General features: G+C 39.8%; 1 protein-coding gene across 1 annotated transcript in view; it reads right to left on the bottom strand.

Moving 5' to 3' along the window:
* Positions 1-17,504: 17,504 nt before the first annotated feature.
* Positions 17,505-19,483, bottom strand: part of OTC (ornithine transcarbamylase) — a 78,297-nt gene continuing 76,318 nt past the window's right edge. The window contains exon 10 of the mRNA XM_075539242.1: positions 17,505-17,564. Within this exon, the coding sequence (XP_075395357.1) occupies positions 17,505-17,564 (60 nt within the window). The remainder of the gene's footprint in view (positions 17,565-19,483) is intronic.

Here is a 19,483-nt window from a genome sequence, read left to right as displayed (position 1 = left end):
GCATCCATGTGGCTTGTCTTCTGCAGTGTCTCCCAGGGAGTAGAAGAGAAAGAGAGGTGTCTTCTGACTCCAAGGAGGAAATACCAGATTCCCCAGAATTATTAGGAAAAGGCCATGCCCACACAGAAGTATCATTGGCTATCTCCAGATTGACAGCCTAAACTCCACCCCTACACTCTTAATCCTTAAACTGACACAAGATTAGATGACTACCACAGTATAGTGATTTTTAATGAGTTGGAGAAGAGAGTTATGGGCGATGCGATTTACTTGTTAAGTTAAAGGAGTTTTCGTTACTGAGGTGGAGGGAATGGACAGGTTTCACATGTTATGATGGTTAGGGTAAGTGAGTGGTATATTGAATCTATCTGAGTCCCTTATCAACCCTGTATATTATGTAGAGAGTGTGCAGTATTTCTGCTATTGTGCTCATAAGAGTGAATTCCTGCACAACTTAGAACTATCCACTCCTTAGGGTGTAGAACCCTGGAAATGCTGGGATCTGTTTCCTCTTGCTGGGTAAGGATTTTTGTATATTCTTCTAAAAGGAAAATAGGAATAAACCTGCTGGCTCCAGGTGCACCCCTGTCTCACCAATGTTGGATTCCTCTCCAGATAGTTGGGGTTAGATGTCTGCAGAGCCCAATTGCACCCCTGCTACCAGTGGGGAGAGTTAGACCTCAGCTAGGGATTGTCCCCATTGGGAAATCTACTCTTTGGGCAGTCATGGTTTCTAGAACCCAGGGCCTCCAGAAGACCATGTGGGCATTTGTGGAATGCCACCAAGGGGTAGACTGTCCTGGGCCACCTCCCCAAGCTGGTGAGACTCTGAATTGGGGCAAGGGGAAGTAGTTGCCACTCTACCAACAAGGGAGGCAAGGCGTGGGCAGGTGTTGTAAAAAGGAATTGCATGGGTGGGCACTGCACAAAGGGAACACATGCATAACAAGCACAGCTGCAATATCTGTGGAAGAACTGACAAATGAACCCCAGGTTTTATGAGACCCTGTCTTTAGTCCCCGTCCCCAGCTAGTCTTCCTCACCCATAAAACAGGGGATCACACAGTGAGGACTTCATGTGGGCCATCCTACTTTGGTGTTATCTTCCCAGAAGTTCAGAATTTATATTTCAATCCCCTCAGTCCCACCTGGTCCCTTAGAATTGTGTTCCTTTTGTTCTACTGCACCTACTCCCCAGCTAACGCCACACTCTGGACTTAGCTCCACAGGCCCAAGAATATGCTCTTAGTCAGCCAGAATTTGCCCCTAACTCTGATTTTAGAGACTGCTCCAGTGAAGTGGATGCTGGTCCAACATTCATTTTCATTGCCCAGGAGAGTGCCAAGACTTGCCACAGAATGTCCAGTTGCCCCTTACATTTACTCCCCCTCACTCACTTCACTCCCATGCTGTTTCCGCTCCATGCTTGCCTCTGCTCCCAAGCTTGCTTCCCTCTTCTTTTTCTTCTTGTCCTTTTCATTCTTCATTTGTCTTCTGCACCTGCTGTTCTTTCCCATCTTCCTCTCTTTTCTTCTTTCTTTCTACTTCTTAACACACACAATTATCTCATTACCACAGACATCAATTATAATAGCTTTACAAAAGATGAACTATTTTAATATAAACCCAATCAAAGAAACAAAAAATGCATACAAAGAAAACTACCAAACATTATTGTAAAAAACCAAAGGAGACCAAAAATGGACAAATATATCATATTCATAGATCCAAGCCAAATCAGACTCACTGCTGTCTATTCTAGTTGATACTGACTCGTAACTACCCTATAGGACAGGGTACAACTGCCCCTCTGAGTTTCTGAGACTGTAAACTTCTATGGGACTAGAAAGCCTCGTCTTTCTCCTGGAGAACAGCTGGTAGTTTCAAATGGTTGGTCCTGTGGATCACAGCCTATGTATAACCACTACACCAACAGGGCTCCTTCTGTACATAGATAGAAAGAGTTAATTATGTGAAAATGTCATTACTATTCAAATCAATCTATAAATACAGTTCAATTCCATTTCAAATTCTAATTTTATTCTATAGAAAATGAAAAACCAATGACCATCTTCAAATATATAGAGAGAAGACTTTGGATAATCAAAAAACCCTTTAAGAAGAACAAAATAGGAGGCCTTCCAGTACCTACCATCAAAGACTATACATAGATATGGTTGTCGAAATAGCCTGGTATCGGTTCATTAATAGTTACACAGATGAATGGAACAGACTTAAAACCAAGTAATAACAAGCAACTGATATTCAACAAAGGCCTCAAAAACATTAAATGGGAAAGGAACACCCATTTCAACAAGTGATGCTGGAAAAATTAGATCTCCATCTGCATAAGAACGAAATTGGTCCCATAAATCACCCCATGTACAAAAATGAGCTCAAGATGTATCAGAGAGCTAAATGTAAACCCCAGAGCTACCAGAATTATCAATGAAAAAAATTGGTACAAACTTAAGTGTCCCATTGCCAGGCATATCTAGACTACAAAATATAGTAAAGTAAACACACACAGTAGAAGACAAAATAGATGACTCAGATTTACTAAAAATGAGATACTTGAGCACTTCAAAAGAGTAAAATGAGAGCCCAAAGACTGGAGAAACATTGAAAAAAGGACTAATTACTCAACTCTATAGGTTTCTGCAACACCTCAATAATGAAAAACAAATCAATCAATCAAAACTTGAGCAAAAGACATGAATATACAGTTCACCTCAAACAGCATTCTAATGCCTAACAAACACAGGGGGTGGTGGAGGAGGGTGTTGCTCATGATAACTAGCCATTCAGGAAGCACAAAGCAAAACAACAATGAGATATCACCTTATACTACAATAGAGGTTTGTTGTTTGTTTGTTTTTTTTTTTTTAAATAAAAAACGCACAAAAAACCCCCAACAAATTCTGGTGAGGGTGTAAAGAGATTTGAACTCTTATACACTGTGGGCTTGTTAATATGTACAATCAGTGTGCAAAGTGAGATGGTGCTGCCCAATACAACTGGGACTAGAAATGCTGTATAACTCAGCAATACCTATGATGGATATATAGCCCAAAGAAATAAAAGACATGCCATGAGCAGATGTATATTCTCCTATGTTCATTGCAGCATAGTTCACAGGAAGTTGGAAACAGCCCAAATGCTCATCAGTAGAAGAATGGATAAAGGAACTCTGGGATATTCAATGGAATTATTTGCATCCCTAAAAAACAATAAAGAAACCCTAAACCTCTCATGATGTGGATGCGGATGGAAAACATTATTCTGAGTGAAGTTGTTGTTCTTAGGTGCTGTCCAGGTGCTTCAGACTCAAAGTGAACCTGTGTAGAATAGACCAAAACACTGGCTGATCCTGCCTCAACCTCATAATTGTTCTCATGTTTTAGCCCAGTGTTGCAGCCATGGCGTTAATCCGTTTTGCAGAGGGTGTACCTCCTTTTGACTTCCCCTCTACTTTACCAAGCATGATGTCTTTTTCTAGGGACTGGTCTCCTGATAACATATCCAAATTATGGGAAATGAAGTCTTGTCGACCTTGCTTCTAAGGAACATTCTGGATATACCCCTTCCAAGACAGATTAGTTTGTTCTTTTGGCAGTCTGCGGAACTTTCAATATTCTTTTCTGGAATTTTTTTTCACTTTTAATATTCTTACCCAGCATCATAATTCAAATTATCAATTGTTCTTCGGTCTTCTTTATTCAATGTCAAACTTTTACATGCTTCTGAGGCCATTGAAAAGCACCATTGCTTGGGTCAGACACACTTCAGTCCTCAAAGTAACATCCTTAATTTTCAACACGTCAAAGAAATCTTGTGTACCAGATTTACCCAATGCAATGCATCATTTGAATTCCTGACTGCTGCTTTCTTGAGAATTAATTGTTGATACAAGCAAGATGAAACCCTTGACAACGTCAAACTTTTCTCAATTTATTGGGATGTTGCTTATTGGTTCAGTTGCGAAGATTTTTGTTTCCTTTACATTGATTTTTAATCTATATTGAAGACTGCAATCCTTGTTCTTTATCAGCCAATGCTTCAAATCCTTCTCACTTTCAGCAAACAAGGTTGTGTCATCTGATTTTAGCAGATCATTAATAAATCACAGGTTTGCAAATGAATTTGCCCTCTTGGCACCATTTTCAGCCAAATAATAAACAAATCTATTGGGCGGGGGGGGGCGGGGAGGAGGCAGTAGCATGTAGAATAACCAACCATTTGTGATCAAGTGGGCAGCATTTACCCAAGGACCAAGTTCAAAAAGGTTAGGAAAGAAAGTAAAACAGAAATGGAAAACTCAAAAAGGAAATAGGATAAGAGAGATTCCAATTCTAGGAATGTAGTAGAAGAGACGAAACAAAATTTGTATGAATCGTTGAAAGGAAAACTCATCTTCTCAGTAAATCCTCATCTAATTCACAAGGAAAAATGAAATAAAATTTTAAAGTGCATTCAAAGAGCTCCCCACCCCACAAAAAAGACAATTGTTGCCAATGATAAAACTTGAACTCTCAGGAGAAAATTAGGCTTCTTCAAAATTTGTGTCTACTTCTGAATACTTAAAGACTTCTAATGAGGGGCAACATTAACAAATGTGATTTTAAAAATTTAATACATATAATGAAATATATCATCATCTGGAAGATGATATATAATTTAGTGAATCAATATTTTACAAATGACAAATTTGGGATTATACATGGGTAAAAGAACGATTCAATGTACACAACATTTTAATGACAAAGTAACCGTATAAAACATTATTGATATAGTTTCAGATTCCACATTTTAATTTTTAGGAGCTATCACTTGCAAGGTTTAATGTAACATTGAAAAATCACCACAATTATCTGAAAAGGATATTTAATAGTTCCCCCTTTTCAACTACAAGGAGTCCTGGTAGGTTAGGCATTAGACTGCTAACCGCAAGGTTGTCATTGCAAAACCCACCAGACACTCAAAGAAAAATGAGACTGTCTGTGCTTATAAAGATTTATAGTCTCCAAACACAATGTAGGGTGGGTATGAATCAGAATCGTCTGAAAGGCAATGCATTTGGGTTGGTATTTTCAACTCTAGGTAGCTCCAGGAATATGAATGAGTTCCTTTCTTAAGTCTGACCTTAAGTACAGTCTGTCAGAATAGTTAGGTAGGATTTGTATCTAATTATCAACAAAGCACTTGCCTTATTATGTAGCATATAGTGCACCTTTCTATCATAAAAAAGAAACACTTTGAGATACACTAACATATATTTAACAAAATAATACAATAATAATGACGTTTTGTTGGTCCTTAGAGGCCAGGATGGCCAGACTTCTTCTCAAGTACTTTGGCCATGTTAGAAAAGAGCAGTCCCTGGAGCAGGGCATCAGGTTTGATGTAGTAGAGGGGCAGTGAAAAAGAGGAAAACCCTCTACAAAATGAATCGACACAGTAGCTGCAACAATGGGCTCAGACTTAGGAACAATTGTGAGGAAGGCGCAGGACGGGCGGCGTTATACCTAGCGTAGCTATGTGTCGGACACAACCCGATGGCACATAACAACAACAATAGCAACACTATTTTGAGAATTGCAAACTAGCATCTGTTTGATATGACAAATCATTGTATGTTCTGCAAAATTTTAATAGAGTAGGCTATATGAGGTGGTTCATAATTACAGGCTATATGTAAATTGAGTGTCTTTAACTCAGGGACTGCCTACAAATATCAATGTAAAGTTGATATTCACCCTGTAATTAAAAAACTAATGCCACCAGCCATGTAAGAGATTTGTAAAATATAACAATGTCAGCCACTCTATTAATTTACTTTAGTTTGCTTTGGAAAATGTAGCAATATTTCATAAAGATCTTTTTATTTCTGTTAAGCCATAATATATTAATAAATATTTTACATTTTTCAGTTTTAGTTTCTATTTTGATAGAAAAAAGACCCTAGTCTTGAAAATAATTTAAGGAAAATATTTATTAAATCAAACAGGACAACAGCATATCCAGATGGGGGAGGCAATCAACATGAAGTCATGATGACATCCAAGGATTCACTGGGAACCAATGGCTTCAATAGGACATGAGCGGACAAAGGAAACTGTCACAGAAATATGATTGTGGCAGATGAACACATCAAAGTCACAGACAGGACTACGGAAAAAAGCAATGGGATAATGGTTGGGACATGCATATTGTGCCAGACACAAGAGCTTGCACAATAGGTCCAGGGCCCTCTGACCAAGGCATACTAATGAAGGACACACCCAAAGAAACCCCTTTGGTAGGCTCCCATGCCGGGGCTGGTTAGGGGAGTGGTAGTAATTCACTTTCTAATGCATTCAGGCTGAGGGCAAGATTGGTCACCTTCCTGCGCAATGGTCAGAAAGAATTAAATGGAGGCTTAATTCATGCAGAGACCCTGCGAAGGGATCGTGGGCTTTCATTGTTATCTGTAGCATTTTGAAAATTTAGTGCTCAGAATATAAGCTCTAACACAATATCACTAGATATATCATATAAAAACAAAAGCTGCTTCAGATTTCCATATTTATAAGTAGGTTAAGAAATCTCGAGCACTAAAAATGATTAGAATAAGGACTTAAGAAGAACAATTTGAAAAATTCTTCATTCAATCAGTCTTGCCTCAGAACAAAGATTAATAAGCTCTGCTTAAATCCTCCAAATCTTTCTTTTCTTATCAGTTAGACTCCAAGCGGGACAATTGCGGAATGTCCCTAATTTAGTTCACAGAAAGGGACATTCCTATTATGCCTTTCTAAGCAAACAATTTAGTCATCTTGATTGGATTTTCAGACTTCCTGGCAAAGAGCCAGGCTGTTTCCCTGAGCAGCATGTTAACAAACCAGCTTTTACTGGGAGATGACTCAACTGAAGCATCAGCTGCTGGGCTCTGCCATTTTGGAAGACAATCACATTCTGTTCCTTGAATATATATATATATATATATATATATGGAAAAAAGAAATGAAACACTTAATTGAACAAATTAAAGGAGGCTAATATTTATTTCCAGACAGGACAGGTGGAACAATCGTTAAGCACTCAGCTGCTGGAAAAGTGGGTGGGTCAACACTCCGCCAGCTGCTCAGTTGGAAAAACACCTGACATTCTGCTCCCATACAGACTTCAGCCACGGAAACCCTATGGTGTCCTTTTACTGTTTCACATATGGCCACTAAGACTGGAAATGAACATCATGGTGCCTAACCAGAACAAGATTTATTTACCATTTGCCTAAGTCAAGTACTCTCTTTGTGTGTGTGTACCCATTGGAAATGTTTTATTGACTCTGATATAAACAAAATATGCTCTGCAAATATCCATGACTCTACTCACCTGAATCCTGCTCTACTTTTCTTTTTGAACTTTTTTAAAATTTGTGACTTAGGTGACAGCTTACAGAGCAGATCAGTAGTTTTAGATTTTAAAATGTGTGCACATTTGGTGTCAGCTCATTCATTGCAATCCTCTCAATATAACATCATTTCCTCCCTGTGTTCTTGCTTCCATTTGTCTTTCTTTCTTAATCCTCTATACATTGTCCTTGTCTAAATTCTGTCCTTTTGACCTTAATGGTTGATTATCCAAACTCGGAAGTGGGTTCAATTCCACATTTGAAAGGTAACTGAGGGCCAGAGTGTTGGAGGTCCCACCAATATCCAACTGACCAGTAAGCTTAGTCTCTTACGAGTTGGGGTTTTGTTCCACTTATTTTTTATCCCATTCTATCCAGGATTTTCTAATGTGAGCCCTTTTGGAGCAGTTGGTGGTGGTAGCCAAGCACTACCAAGTTTGGGTCTCAGGGTTGTGGACACTGATGTTTGTATGGCCCATTCGTTCATTGGGCTAATTGTTTGCATATGTCTTTCAGCTTTTATCATTTGTCTTTACTCCAAGGGAGAGGAGAGACCCATAGCTGCACCTTAGAGGGCTGCTCACAAGGTTGTTGTTAAAATGTCATTGTATTTTCAGTGAAAGTTTAAACAGCAGATTCGCTTTTCATTGAACAATTTTTTGTGTTTGAAATTAGTTTGTGTGTGTCACAAAATAAATTAAGTCAGTTTCAATGAGATTTTCCTCCCTTTACAACCTCTCAGACCAATATTTAGGCCTGAAGGTTAAGGAAACTGGAGGGATTTTTCTTTTCATTTATTTTTAGGAAGAGATTTTCAAAGTTGTGACCCTTCTCTGCTTCAATTGTATTCATTTTATTATCCTTGCTTCTTCTCCTTTTCTTCTGGAATGTAACACATACAGAGACATACACATATCTGTAGTGCACTGCCCGTCTCATCAAAACAGCGACTGTGTCCCAGCAAATGCCCCTCGGGTGTAGTTCTTTGATTTATCCCATCCCACTCACCCTTCCTCCTTATCGCTCTGTCTTTTCTTTCCTCCATCATCTCCTCTTCCACGCGGGCTTCATCATAGTCTTCAAAATGTTTTCCTTTCACGTGACAACAATTTTTTAAATGGTATCATAATGGTGCCATGAAATATTTATCTTTATGAAACTAACTTTGCTGAGCATAAGGCCCTCCAATTTTGCCCATAATATGAGCTGCTTGATAGACTTATCATTGTTTTAAGGATGCATATGATTTCATTGTGTGCATATGCCAGTTTGTTTATGGAGTCCTCCATGGATGGGGTTTTTGATTGTTTCCATCTTTATGCGAGTATAGAAATTGCTGCAATAAACATGTTTGTGTATTACAGGTAAACATGAGTATTTTGTATTTCTTTAAGGTATATACCAAGTAGAGAGATTGTGTTTAAAGAAGCACCATACTGTTTCCATAGTGGTTGTCCAATTGTGCAATCCCACCAGCAATGTATGAGCATTTCAATCCCTCCACATCCTCTCCAGCATTTATATATATATAAAACAGTGTCAGTATGAGGTAGTGTCTGCTTGTTTCTTGTTGTTTTAATTAGTATTTATATTATTGGTAACGAACATGAGTATTTCTTCATGTGATTTTTGGCCACTTGGATGTCATATGTAGTTAATTATCTATTCATATCTATCCCCATTTTAAAATTTTTTTTAAAGGCTTTGTAGTTTTCTTTTTTTTTGGCTTTAAAAAATCATTTTATTGGGGGCTCATACAGTTCTTTTCAAAATGCATCCATACATCCACTGTGTCAAGCACATTTGTTGCCATCATTTCCAAAACATGTCCTTTCTACTTGAGCCCTTGGTATCAGCTCCCCTCCATCCGACACGAATCCTCGATAGTGGGTAAATTATTATTTCTTCATGTCTTACACTGACAACAACATCAGGTTTAAGATTTTTTAGTGCTGGGGTTGTTAGTTCAAAGGCTGACACTAGAAACTCGGGGTCTTGTGGCTAAATCAACGATGCACCTGCTCCAACTTGACCTGCGCACTGCTTAGTAGACGGTTTGGATGGAAAATTCTAAAAGCGATTGAGAGAGAGGGAAGAAGAGTCTGAGCTCTGGCAGTGTTAGGAAGACGTCGGCCCGGGGCGGCCTTTGTAGTTTTCTACAGATGTTTGAAATCAGCCCTTTATCTGATAAACCATTGCCAATTTTCCCCAGTCTGCGGGTTCTTTTTTTTTTTTACTATTTAATATACATAAATATACTTTTGAAGGTCTTTGTCTCCTGTAGCATGGGTGTTGTTGTTTTTTAATGTTTGGTAGTACACTTGTGCCCTATATTATGGCCCTTACATCTGTTTCTATTTTTTCATTGATTGCCCTTTTGGTTCTAGAGTTTATGTTTGGGTCTTTGATTAATTTTGATTTTGTTTTTTACATGGTGTGAGGTATAGGTCCTGTTTCATTCTTTTGCAAGTGGTGTTCTAATTTTTCCAGCACTGTTTATTGAAAAGGTCACCTCTTTCCCATTTACTGAGTATTAATACTTTATCAAAAATAAAGCATCTATAGGTGTTTGATTGTATTTCTAGATTATCTCTTCTAGTTCATTGGTCTGCGTATCTATCATCATACCAATACTAAGCTGATTTGATTAGCATATCTGTATAATAGATTTTGAAATAGGGAAAGGAAAGGCCTCCTACTGTGTTTTATAATAGTTTTTTGCTTATATTATATTTCTTTCCTTTCCATATAAAGTTGCTGATTAGTTTTTCCATTTCGTTGAAGCATTGTGCTGGGACTTGGATCAGAATAGCATTGAATTTATAGAGTGATTTCAGTAATTTGCTATTTTCACTGTATTAATTCTTCATTTCACATTTTCCATGCAATTTGTTCAATGACATCAGTTATATGTTATTTTGTAATCCAAAAGAAAGTAGAAAATAATAAAGTTAGAACTAATAAAGAATGAGTTACAAACAAAAACAAATGATAACGTGTTACATTTTAACCTAACTCTCTGCAATAATTCACTTGGTGCTGTACTCTGCATGTGGGCAGGGCTTTCCACATCCCCAGTCAATGGTCTGAGGGTATTCCATGGAGGTTCACTCCCTCCAGGGTCTCTGAAAATGGATTCTGGGCTTTTGCTATTATTCATAGTCTTCTGAAGCTGGGTGCTCAGAACTCAAGCTCTAATACATTACCTTCCTCTGCTTTGGATTTTGTTATTAAAACTCCCTGGATCACACATTCTCAGATGCTTCTTCGATGTGAGCATAGCTTTTCACCCCATTTTGATGGCTGCTTGTTTTAAAATAAGCTTTTAAGACCTAGACAATATTCTTTCTGATAGTCATCTATCGTCTGATTTCTTTTTTTTTCTTTTTGTACATTTTATTAGGGACTCATACAACTCTTATCACAAACCATACATACACATACATCAATTGTATAAAGCACATCCATACATTCCCTGCCCCAATCATTCTCAAAACATTTGCTCTCCACTTAAGCCCTTTGCATCAGGTCCTCTTTTTTCCCCCTCCCTCCCCGCTCCTCCCTCCCTCATGTGCCCTTGGTAATTTATACATCATTATTTTGTCATATCTTGCCCTATCTGGAGTCTCCCTTCCCCCTCTTCTCTGCCGTCCCTCTCCCAGGGAGGAGGTCACATGTGGATCCTTGTAATCATTTCCCCCTTTCCAACCCCCTCACCCTCCACTCTCCCAGCATCGCCCCTCACACCCTTGGTCCTGAAGGTATCATCCACCCTGGATTCCCTGTGCCTCCAGCCCTCATATGTACCAGTGTACAACCTTGTCTGATTTCTTAACCACACTTAGCTAATCCACTCTTCCGTATCTGCTGTGATCCCTTCATGAGGGTAAGTACTAAGCAGGGCTGCATCATGAGAGCTGATTTTTCTTAGGTTAGGACTGACTGTTGAATGTGAGCTGAATAGTCATTAATTCATCTAAGGTGTACACAGACACACACACACATTCTCATTTCATTTTAGCAGCAGCATTATCAGTATTTTGAGGGATAATACTTATAATTTAGTAATTCTAATTAGAATATTGTTAAACTAGACACTGCTCAGAAGATTTTAAGACCTCAGCTGCTACTCACCAAAATAGAATGTAGACCATTGTTTTTGTGAACTATGTCAGTCCAATTGACCTTGGCTTTGGGATCCTCTGAGACTATGTTCCTTTACCCCCCCGCCCCCCAGCCCAAGGAATCATTCTCTCGAGGTGTTTGTTAATGCCTAAATTACTGTCCTAATTTTTTCCTAGCTGCTCCTAGGGAGAAACAAAAGGCTGTCTACTCCCATAGAGATCTCCACTTTGGGAACTCTATAAAGGGTCACCAGGAGTTGGAATCCACTAGACGGCAATGGGTTTCTTTCCGAGGAGTTCAGGGTTAGCTAGATGCTCGAGAGCAGAGGAGTGAAGATGAAGACTCTGGGATCCAAGGACAAATTAAACCATCTGGATTGTATAAAATGCTATGGACATAGGTATGAATTTACCAAAGACATGCTGTCAGAATTGCCTCCGGTCAGTGTATCTCAAAGGGTGGCTCCTTTCTTTAGGATGCAGATTTGTTTTAAGCCTCTTCTATTAAGACCTGCTAAATATGAAACTCTGAGTGGGGCCCAGCAGTCTGTGTATCCCTTGACCCTTCGGGTGGTTTTGATGCACGCTGAGGGCAGAGAACCACTGAAGTATGCCAAGAAAGCCTCGGGGCAGACCCACTGCAGAGCTGTCTGCACTGCGGATCCGTAAGGCTGCTCAAACATCACCAGAATAAATCAGAACTATTGTGTTAGTTACCCAGGTCTCCGCTTAGCTGACAAAAGTAAATTGGTTTCACTTCTATTTTGTGTAGGTAATAAATTCCTGGTTATGAATTTGAACATTTGACAGGAAAATAATATTTGTTATTTATAACACTCTGCTGTCTTCTAAGGAAGGCAGAACATGGTAACTGGATTTTTGTTTCCTTTGCTTACTAAGCACATGTTCCTCCTCATTGGTCTAATGGCCTCCCATCTCCCTGGATGCTCAAAGAATGAGCAGTGCAGTGTAGAACCCCCTCCCCACCCACAACACCTTTTTCAGGGATTATCTTAGGCCACGATCCCAAGAAGCAGAGTTTACAAAGGGTCACGTATTGATAAAATAGTGATCCATTGAGGAAATTGTCTCTGGAAAAGAAAAATGAGGGTTATAGGTAGGAACAGGAGAAAAAGACTAAGCAAGGACGTGGTCACAAAAGAACACTTAACTTCACAGATCGCATGGGGCACTCTGGAGTGCCAATTGCATGACAGATGTGGCCCTACATGGAGGCAAGGGGAAGGACTCCTGGAGACACAGCAGTTCAAGCATTCCATGGGAGAAATATGCGACAGTCTGCTTCTGTAAAGATTGACACCCTCAGAGAGCCTATGGGGAAGTTCTATGCTGAACCATAGGGTAGCTATGAATTGGAATTTTCTCAATGGCAGTGGAGTTTGTGACAAGACAGCCACCACTTTGTACTCCTATATCATTCACTCATTGGCTATGGCCGGCTGGGGGTGTGGGGAAGGTAAAAGTATAACATCTTAGCAAAGTAGCTCCTGGTCCCTTAGAGCAATTCTTCAGCTATTAGCTGCTGACCCTGACAGAATCTGAGGGATGGGTGAACACAGGTAGCAGGGATCTGGGTGATACACCAACAGCATCTACTATGCGTAGATATATTTTTTGTCTCTATCCATACTTCTGGTTATCAGTGTCCATTCCTGCTTTGGGTGTGAAGTTGCCCATTTCCCTGGTGTCGCAGAAAACCATACAATGGAGATTAAAAAGTGTGTTGAAAAAATGCCATTGTACTTTAATTCTATTTTTACAAAAGCTATTTGGACCACCCTTGTCTTCTCGAACCAGACAGCTTTCCATTCCTCGCTTGGCCGATGAAGTCAATCACATCATGTGACTACACTGATAAGATTCCAGATAGTTTGCAGAAGGCTGTGAGTTACCTCTCCTTATTGAAGGTATTTCTAGTCTGGGAACATTTTGGTGTTATTTCCTAGGTTTTGCTTTTGTACAATAAAATAATAGAGAGGATTGTTTCTCAATACCATTCTAATTTTAAAAAAATTCATTTGCCTAATGATTTTGGTTCAGAAAGCACTTACCATGCTCACATTTTCTTTGGGCACGAGTTTTACAAAAGTGTTGATTAGAAACCAAGGCTGGTGTCATTGGCATCAATCAATCACCTATAAGACTGTAAAAGGGACTAGCACATGTCAGGAAACTAACTTCTATTTCTTCTGACCAAGATATGTTTTTATCCATAACTGATATTCATTTTTATAATTATGAGGAAGTTTCCAAAGGTTTGTGGGGAAATAGAATGAAAGGATAAAGGGGTTTTCTTATGAACTTTTTGAGGCTCCCTCATAATTCTCCCACAAATATGAACAGAAACTATCATTTCTGTCTTGGAAGAAGCACAGCCAACATGTTCCTTTGAAATGAGCATAGAGAGCCTTCATTTCCCATATTTTGGATGTGCTGTCAGGAGTGACCAATCTCTGGAGAAGGACAGCCTGCTTTATCAAGTAGAAGGGCAATAAGAAAGCAGGAGCCACTAGAGGAGATGGATTGACATGATGTCTGCATGGACTCGATCATAACAGTTGTGAGGGTGGCACAAGACTGAAGAATTTTTTTCTTCTGTTGTATGTGGTGTTGCCACGAGTCACAACCAACTCGCTGGCACCTAACACCAACAGCAAGAGCTTTGGGTGTGAGGCAGGCCTGGAAGCATTTGTGTCAGAAACCAAGACAACAAACCAAACCCATCACGGACTTGTCTTCGGTGTTACATTGTCCTGAAGTTCAAGGTGGTATTGAAAAAGTCCTGATGTAATTTATTGAAAGGGAGAACCTCATTTATGAAATACTGGCCCTTTGTGTGACTTAAAACCAAGCACCTATTTAGGCTTGTGAAATACTAAGAAGTGTCCCGTCTGGTTGGAAAAATTACAAAAAGGCACGCATTTCTCCTGGAAGTAAGACCTTCAAAGAGATATAAGACATAGTACCTAAAAAGACCAGATTTCCACTCCTACCCTTTTCCTGCACTTGGGGCCTTTGCACAGGGCACTCACATGGGAGAAGGCAAGGTTTCTGATGGTAGGAGCCTGATCATTGTGGTGTGACTGATAAGAGTTTCTAAGACAAATAAAATCAGGGAGAATGTGTTCTGAAGACCCTGTCTGCATATATTTATGCTTCGTTTCTTGTTATTACATGGAAAGGCTTGCCTTGGAACATTGGCATTGAAGCAAGATGCTCCTGCTGAGTTCTCGAGTCGTTCCTGTAGATGGTCCAGTATGGAACTGCCACGCTGTTGGTTATTGCAGATCTTCCTCTCTTGGACTTCGCTTTTATAATAATCAATCAATCAATCACAGACTATCCATTAGGATTGACATTGAATTATTGCTATTAAGTTCTTGGAAGCTTATCACTAAAAAATCAACTAATAATTCTTCCCTAGCACTGAGATTATTGCAATGCAATTTTTTCTTGATCTTTCATCTATCTATGTTATAGTAAAAGAAGACTGAAATAACCTTGTTGCCTAGTTATTTTCATTAACTGAATACCCACCCACTGCCATCGAGTGAATTCCAGCTTATAGTGACCCTATAGAGCAGAGTAGAACTGCTGGGTTCAAGTGGCTGATCTTTGCACTAGTAGCAAAAGGTGGGACCAACTACCCCGGGAGGGCTCCTTCACTAACTGAATAGGAGCTATTCTTCTCATCAGAGACTCTCAGGGTTACTGCTGACATTGAATGTGATCACCGAAGTTGCAGTGCTTGCATCCTGCAATGACTTGTGGACAGGAGAGGAAAAGATCTCTGCCAAAATCACGCTAATATAAATCATATCTTCTTAAGATGCTAGCTTGGGTCAGGGAAGATGCGGAAATGCGGACACTTCAACAATAATAGTATCGAATGCTTTGAGGGACTTAGTTTTAGAATGACTACATGATGAGGAGGGGGTAATCACAAGTTATATTTTATTTAATGAAGAAGACTATGCCATCCATTTGGTTCAAAACATGGCCAGCAAAAAGCTGAGAGCTCATTACTCTGGGGGATCATTTGGTAAGTGGAGGAACACAAAGGGGTCTATCTTTGCAAAGTGGACACTTTGAGGGAGCACCTCCACCACCCCAATAGTATCTTCCTGTTAAATCACCTGTTTACTTTTTGCTATGCATGCTATATCAGCTCTGTATTGGGGGTGTCGGATAAGCTTTGGACCGCTAACTACAAAGTCAGTGCTTCTGATCCACGAGCCATTCCTCAAGATGTGTAAGATGAAATGATCAGCTATGATAGAGGTTTACTGCCTCAGAAGTCCTGTATTGTGTCACTGTGTGTTGGAATCAACTCGCTGGTAGTTTTTATCCCACACATGGAACCACCATAGAGTCCCTGTTCTTTTTGAAATAACTTCATGGGAACTTTAGGTCTCACCGCATGGCCCTCTGGAAATTGACCCAGGGTATATACTACATGCAGCTTTGGGTATTTGACCAGCCTTCATGGTATAAAGGTGAATGATTCTATTACCAGGGTTTGAGACAGCCTGGTTTTGTTAGGGGCTGCACTCAAGGACAGCATATGAGGGTAGGTGACACAATGGACCATTTCCAGGCTGTACATGATGGTCTCTGTCAAGTACTCTCTCTTTTAAAAATGTGTCCAATAAATTAGCAGAGAAATGAAAGTCACTTTTGACAGGTATTGAAAAAATTTGATTTTTTGCCTATCTTATGACTAGTCCTTCCCACCCCTCCTCCAACAAATCAGGTTTTATTACATCTTCATTGAAAATCTCATTTGTAATTCATCTCTTGCTTACTCATTTAACTCATCGCTGTCTGTTGAGGAATATCAGTCAACCAGTATGAGAATATTTGTATACTAGCAGAAGTTACTTTTATGAAGGATATTACTTTCTTGTCCTCTGTAGAATATGCTTCAGTTTATTTTAAAGTTTCCCTTGGGCTATTTAACATTTTAACTAAAACATAAAATAAAAATTGATCTTCCTAATTCAGTAATATACATTTTGGACACCCAGAAGTGTAATCTAATCTTTCTTACATCATATCGATTCAATAAATGATCTAGAAGAAAGAAATCAGAGAAAAATGTGCTAAAAGGTGGGAAGCAGTATATTTTTGGAAATGTGCAGCCTTAGGTGTAAGTAGATGTACGATAAAGCACAAACATGAAAAAATGCAATTGCTTCTGCAGGAATTTGAACTTAAGAACATGTCACTCTCCTGTGGATCTTACATTCCTACCCAGGCATTCGTGCTTTTAATCACTTACTCGAAAAGGCTTTTGTAGACGTGTCATGTGACGTGTTCATTACAGAGAAGAGATGCTTGTGCTCGAAGGCCTCTTTTCCTTCAACGGGGTAGAGGAAAGTCTTCAGCATTTGAGCACAGGGATGGCTGTTTCCTGAGAATTTCATTTTCCTCCACAAGGGAATGTTTGTTTCCTTCACTGGTCTGGAAATTGTACTCCATCTGCAAGATGAATCATTTGGCTTCCTTGTTGGTCCTCGGGGACATGAACACAGCCCACAGATCTACCAGGAGCTGACTGCCTGTTAAATGTTTACTTATAAATTAGCGTGGGTGATAATTTATTGAGGTAATAAGCATAGATTACTTTTAATGGCTTAGGCATTACGTATTATGAATATAGTATTTTATGTTTAGCTGAAGCAAATGTGCATAATTACTAATACAATATTCAGATATGGCTAGGAAATTGTAAATTAGAGAGTTTGAACCACATCAAGTTACATATTACAGTGCATCAACACGACTTTGTTTAAGGACGGCAGCACAATTTTATAATAGCAAAGTGGGGGCATGCAATTCACCCATGATCTCTATTGGGAATTTATTTGTTAGATTTTCTTCTTCCACCATTGTGTTCCTCCTCTAGAAACTGACTCATTGTAGAACTGAGGAACATTGCTTCTCTCCTGACAAGCACCATGGCATCAGAATTTCAGTTTCTGGAGCTGAGGTGAGTAATCTGTCAGGAGGGACACCATGACAGCCTGGGACAACATGACAAAGAAAGAGAGAGGAAGAAATGAATAAACATTAGCAACAGTTTGTGCAGGGACCTAGGGAAGGGGAACTAGTTTGCAGTTTTTAAAGTCCGTGATTAAAATATGGTTTCCCAAAGAAATGATAAGGGGGGAATTCCGAACTATTGTTTATTTATTTTTTATTTTGGTACAGAAAAGTCAAGAGAAATTAAACTCTGAGATGGTTAAGGTTTATTGTGCCACCTGGCGGATAAACACATGCGGGGTTAATTGAAGGGCAGAGAGGTAAATGACTCCATGAGCCTTGCCTTCCTAGTTCTCAGGTGTCTTGCTTTGTGATGGTCGGACCAGGGTGCAGCTGCCTTAGCCAGTTCCCTGCTTTAGCTGGCAAGGCTCACTTCCTGCAAGACATCCCTGAGGAGAAGCCACATGGACCTACCCCGATGCAGCCCTGGTGCTGGAGCAGCTGCATGGAGACCCCTGCCATTACTGAGATGCTTACACGTTCACTGACTCGGCTTTCCTCCTGCAGTCTGCATCATTGGTGTGTTTTGTGAGATGGAGGAGGACTTTGTAGATTGGTATGAGATATATGAGCTAATGTTGGACTTATGGGCTTGGACAGCAATGGGTTGGGATGCTTTCTTAATGTACAATTATCCTTTATATAAAACTCTGTCTTATACATATGGGTTTCTGTGGATTTGTTTCCCTGGTTTACCTAGACTAACACAAACTCACTGCCATTGAGTTGACTCTGACTCCCAGCAACCCTATGGGACAGAACCATCTTTGTGGGTTTCTGAGGGTGCAAATCTATATTGGCGTAGAACGCTTCATCTTTCTCCCTTATAGCAGCTGGTGGTTTTGATCTGCTTACCTCTATGCCACCAGGGTTCCTAAAGAGAAATTAGGTCGGAGTAAATAGAAACACAAACACAGTGTTTATGTAGGCCTCACACCAACACTTTTAGGTGGGAGAATGGTAGCCTGCTTGGGTTTTCCAGTCATGAGTCTAATGTAAATACTGGTTGCTTTTAGAGAACATAAGCCTTCCACCCCAGTCCCTCATGTTTATACTCTGGTATGGTTACTTAAAGCAGCCCCAGTGGCACAGTGACTTACACATTGGCCTACAAATCACAAAGTCAGTAGCATGAAACCACCAGCAACCCTGTTGGAGAAAGATGAGGCTGTGGAACTTATGTTTAGAGTGAAAGTCCTAAATTCATTTTTGAGCCTTACCATAGATTCAGGCTTCATTGAATTCATTTAAGTATTAACCAGCAAAGTGAGCAGCTTTGTCCTCAGGCAGAGTGTGGTAGAAAGTGGGTTCCATCCCTGTAGCCAGGCAGTGGTGGCCAACATATGCTTGGAGGACTTGCCTGTATTTGTTCGTAATGGAATTGTGGAAACTAGTGTTGCATAAGCATGAATCATAGCCTGACTACCTTGGATGGAAGGAGGGCTCTCAACCAACCTTGCAAGCTTTTCTGTCTAGAAGAGTTTATGTATCCCAATCCTAGTCCCATTCCAGAGCCTGTAGTTCCTCCTGCAATTGGAATATAATGAACTGCCACCAATTATGCTTTTGTGGTAGCCTCCCTTGGACTCCATGTCATATTTAATTGGCTGAGTTTCTCTAGATCCTTGGACACCATTATGACCTCAATCAGATAATTTTTGTTTTGTCTTTGTCCTATTTAAGACTTAATAAATATGTCTCTATAAATTATATTTGTATTTTTGGGTCTCTTCTCTCCTGCAAGAGCCCTGATGTCACAGTGGGCTACACATTGAAATGCAAAGCACAAGGTCAACAGTTCAATCCTAAGAGCTGCTTGGTGGGAGCAAGATGAGGCTGTCTACTCCTGTGAATATTTATAGTCTCAGAAATCCAAAATGGGAAGTTCTACCCTGCCTTA

This window comes from Tenrec ecaudatus, chromosome X (genome assembly GCF_050624435.1).
Source record: "Tenrec ecaudatus isolate mTenEca1 chromosome X, mTenEca1.hap1, whole genome shotgun sequence".
NCBI classification, from domain to species: domain Eukaryota; kingdom Metazoa; phylum Chordata; class Mammalia; order Afrosoricida; family Tenrecidae; genus Tenrec; species Tenrec ecaudatus.
Note: the sequence above shows the minus strand (reverse complement) of the source record. Positions and strands in the feature narration are given on the sequence as shown.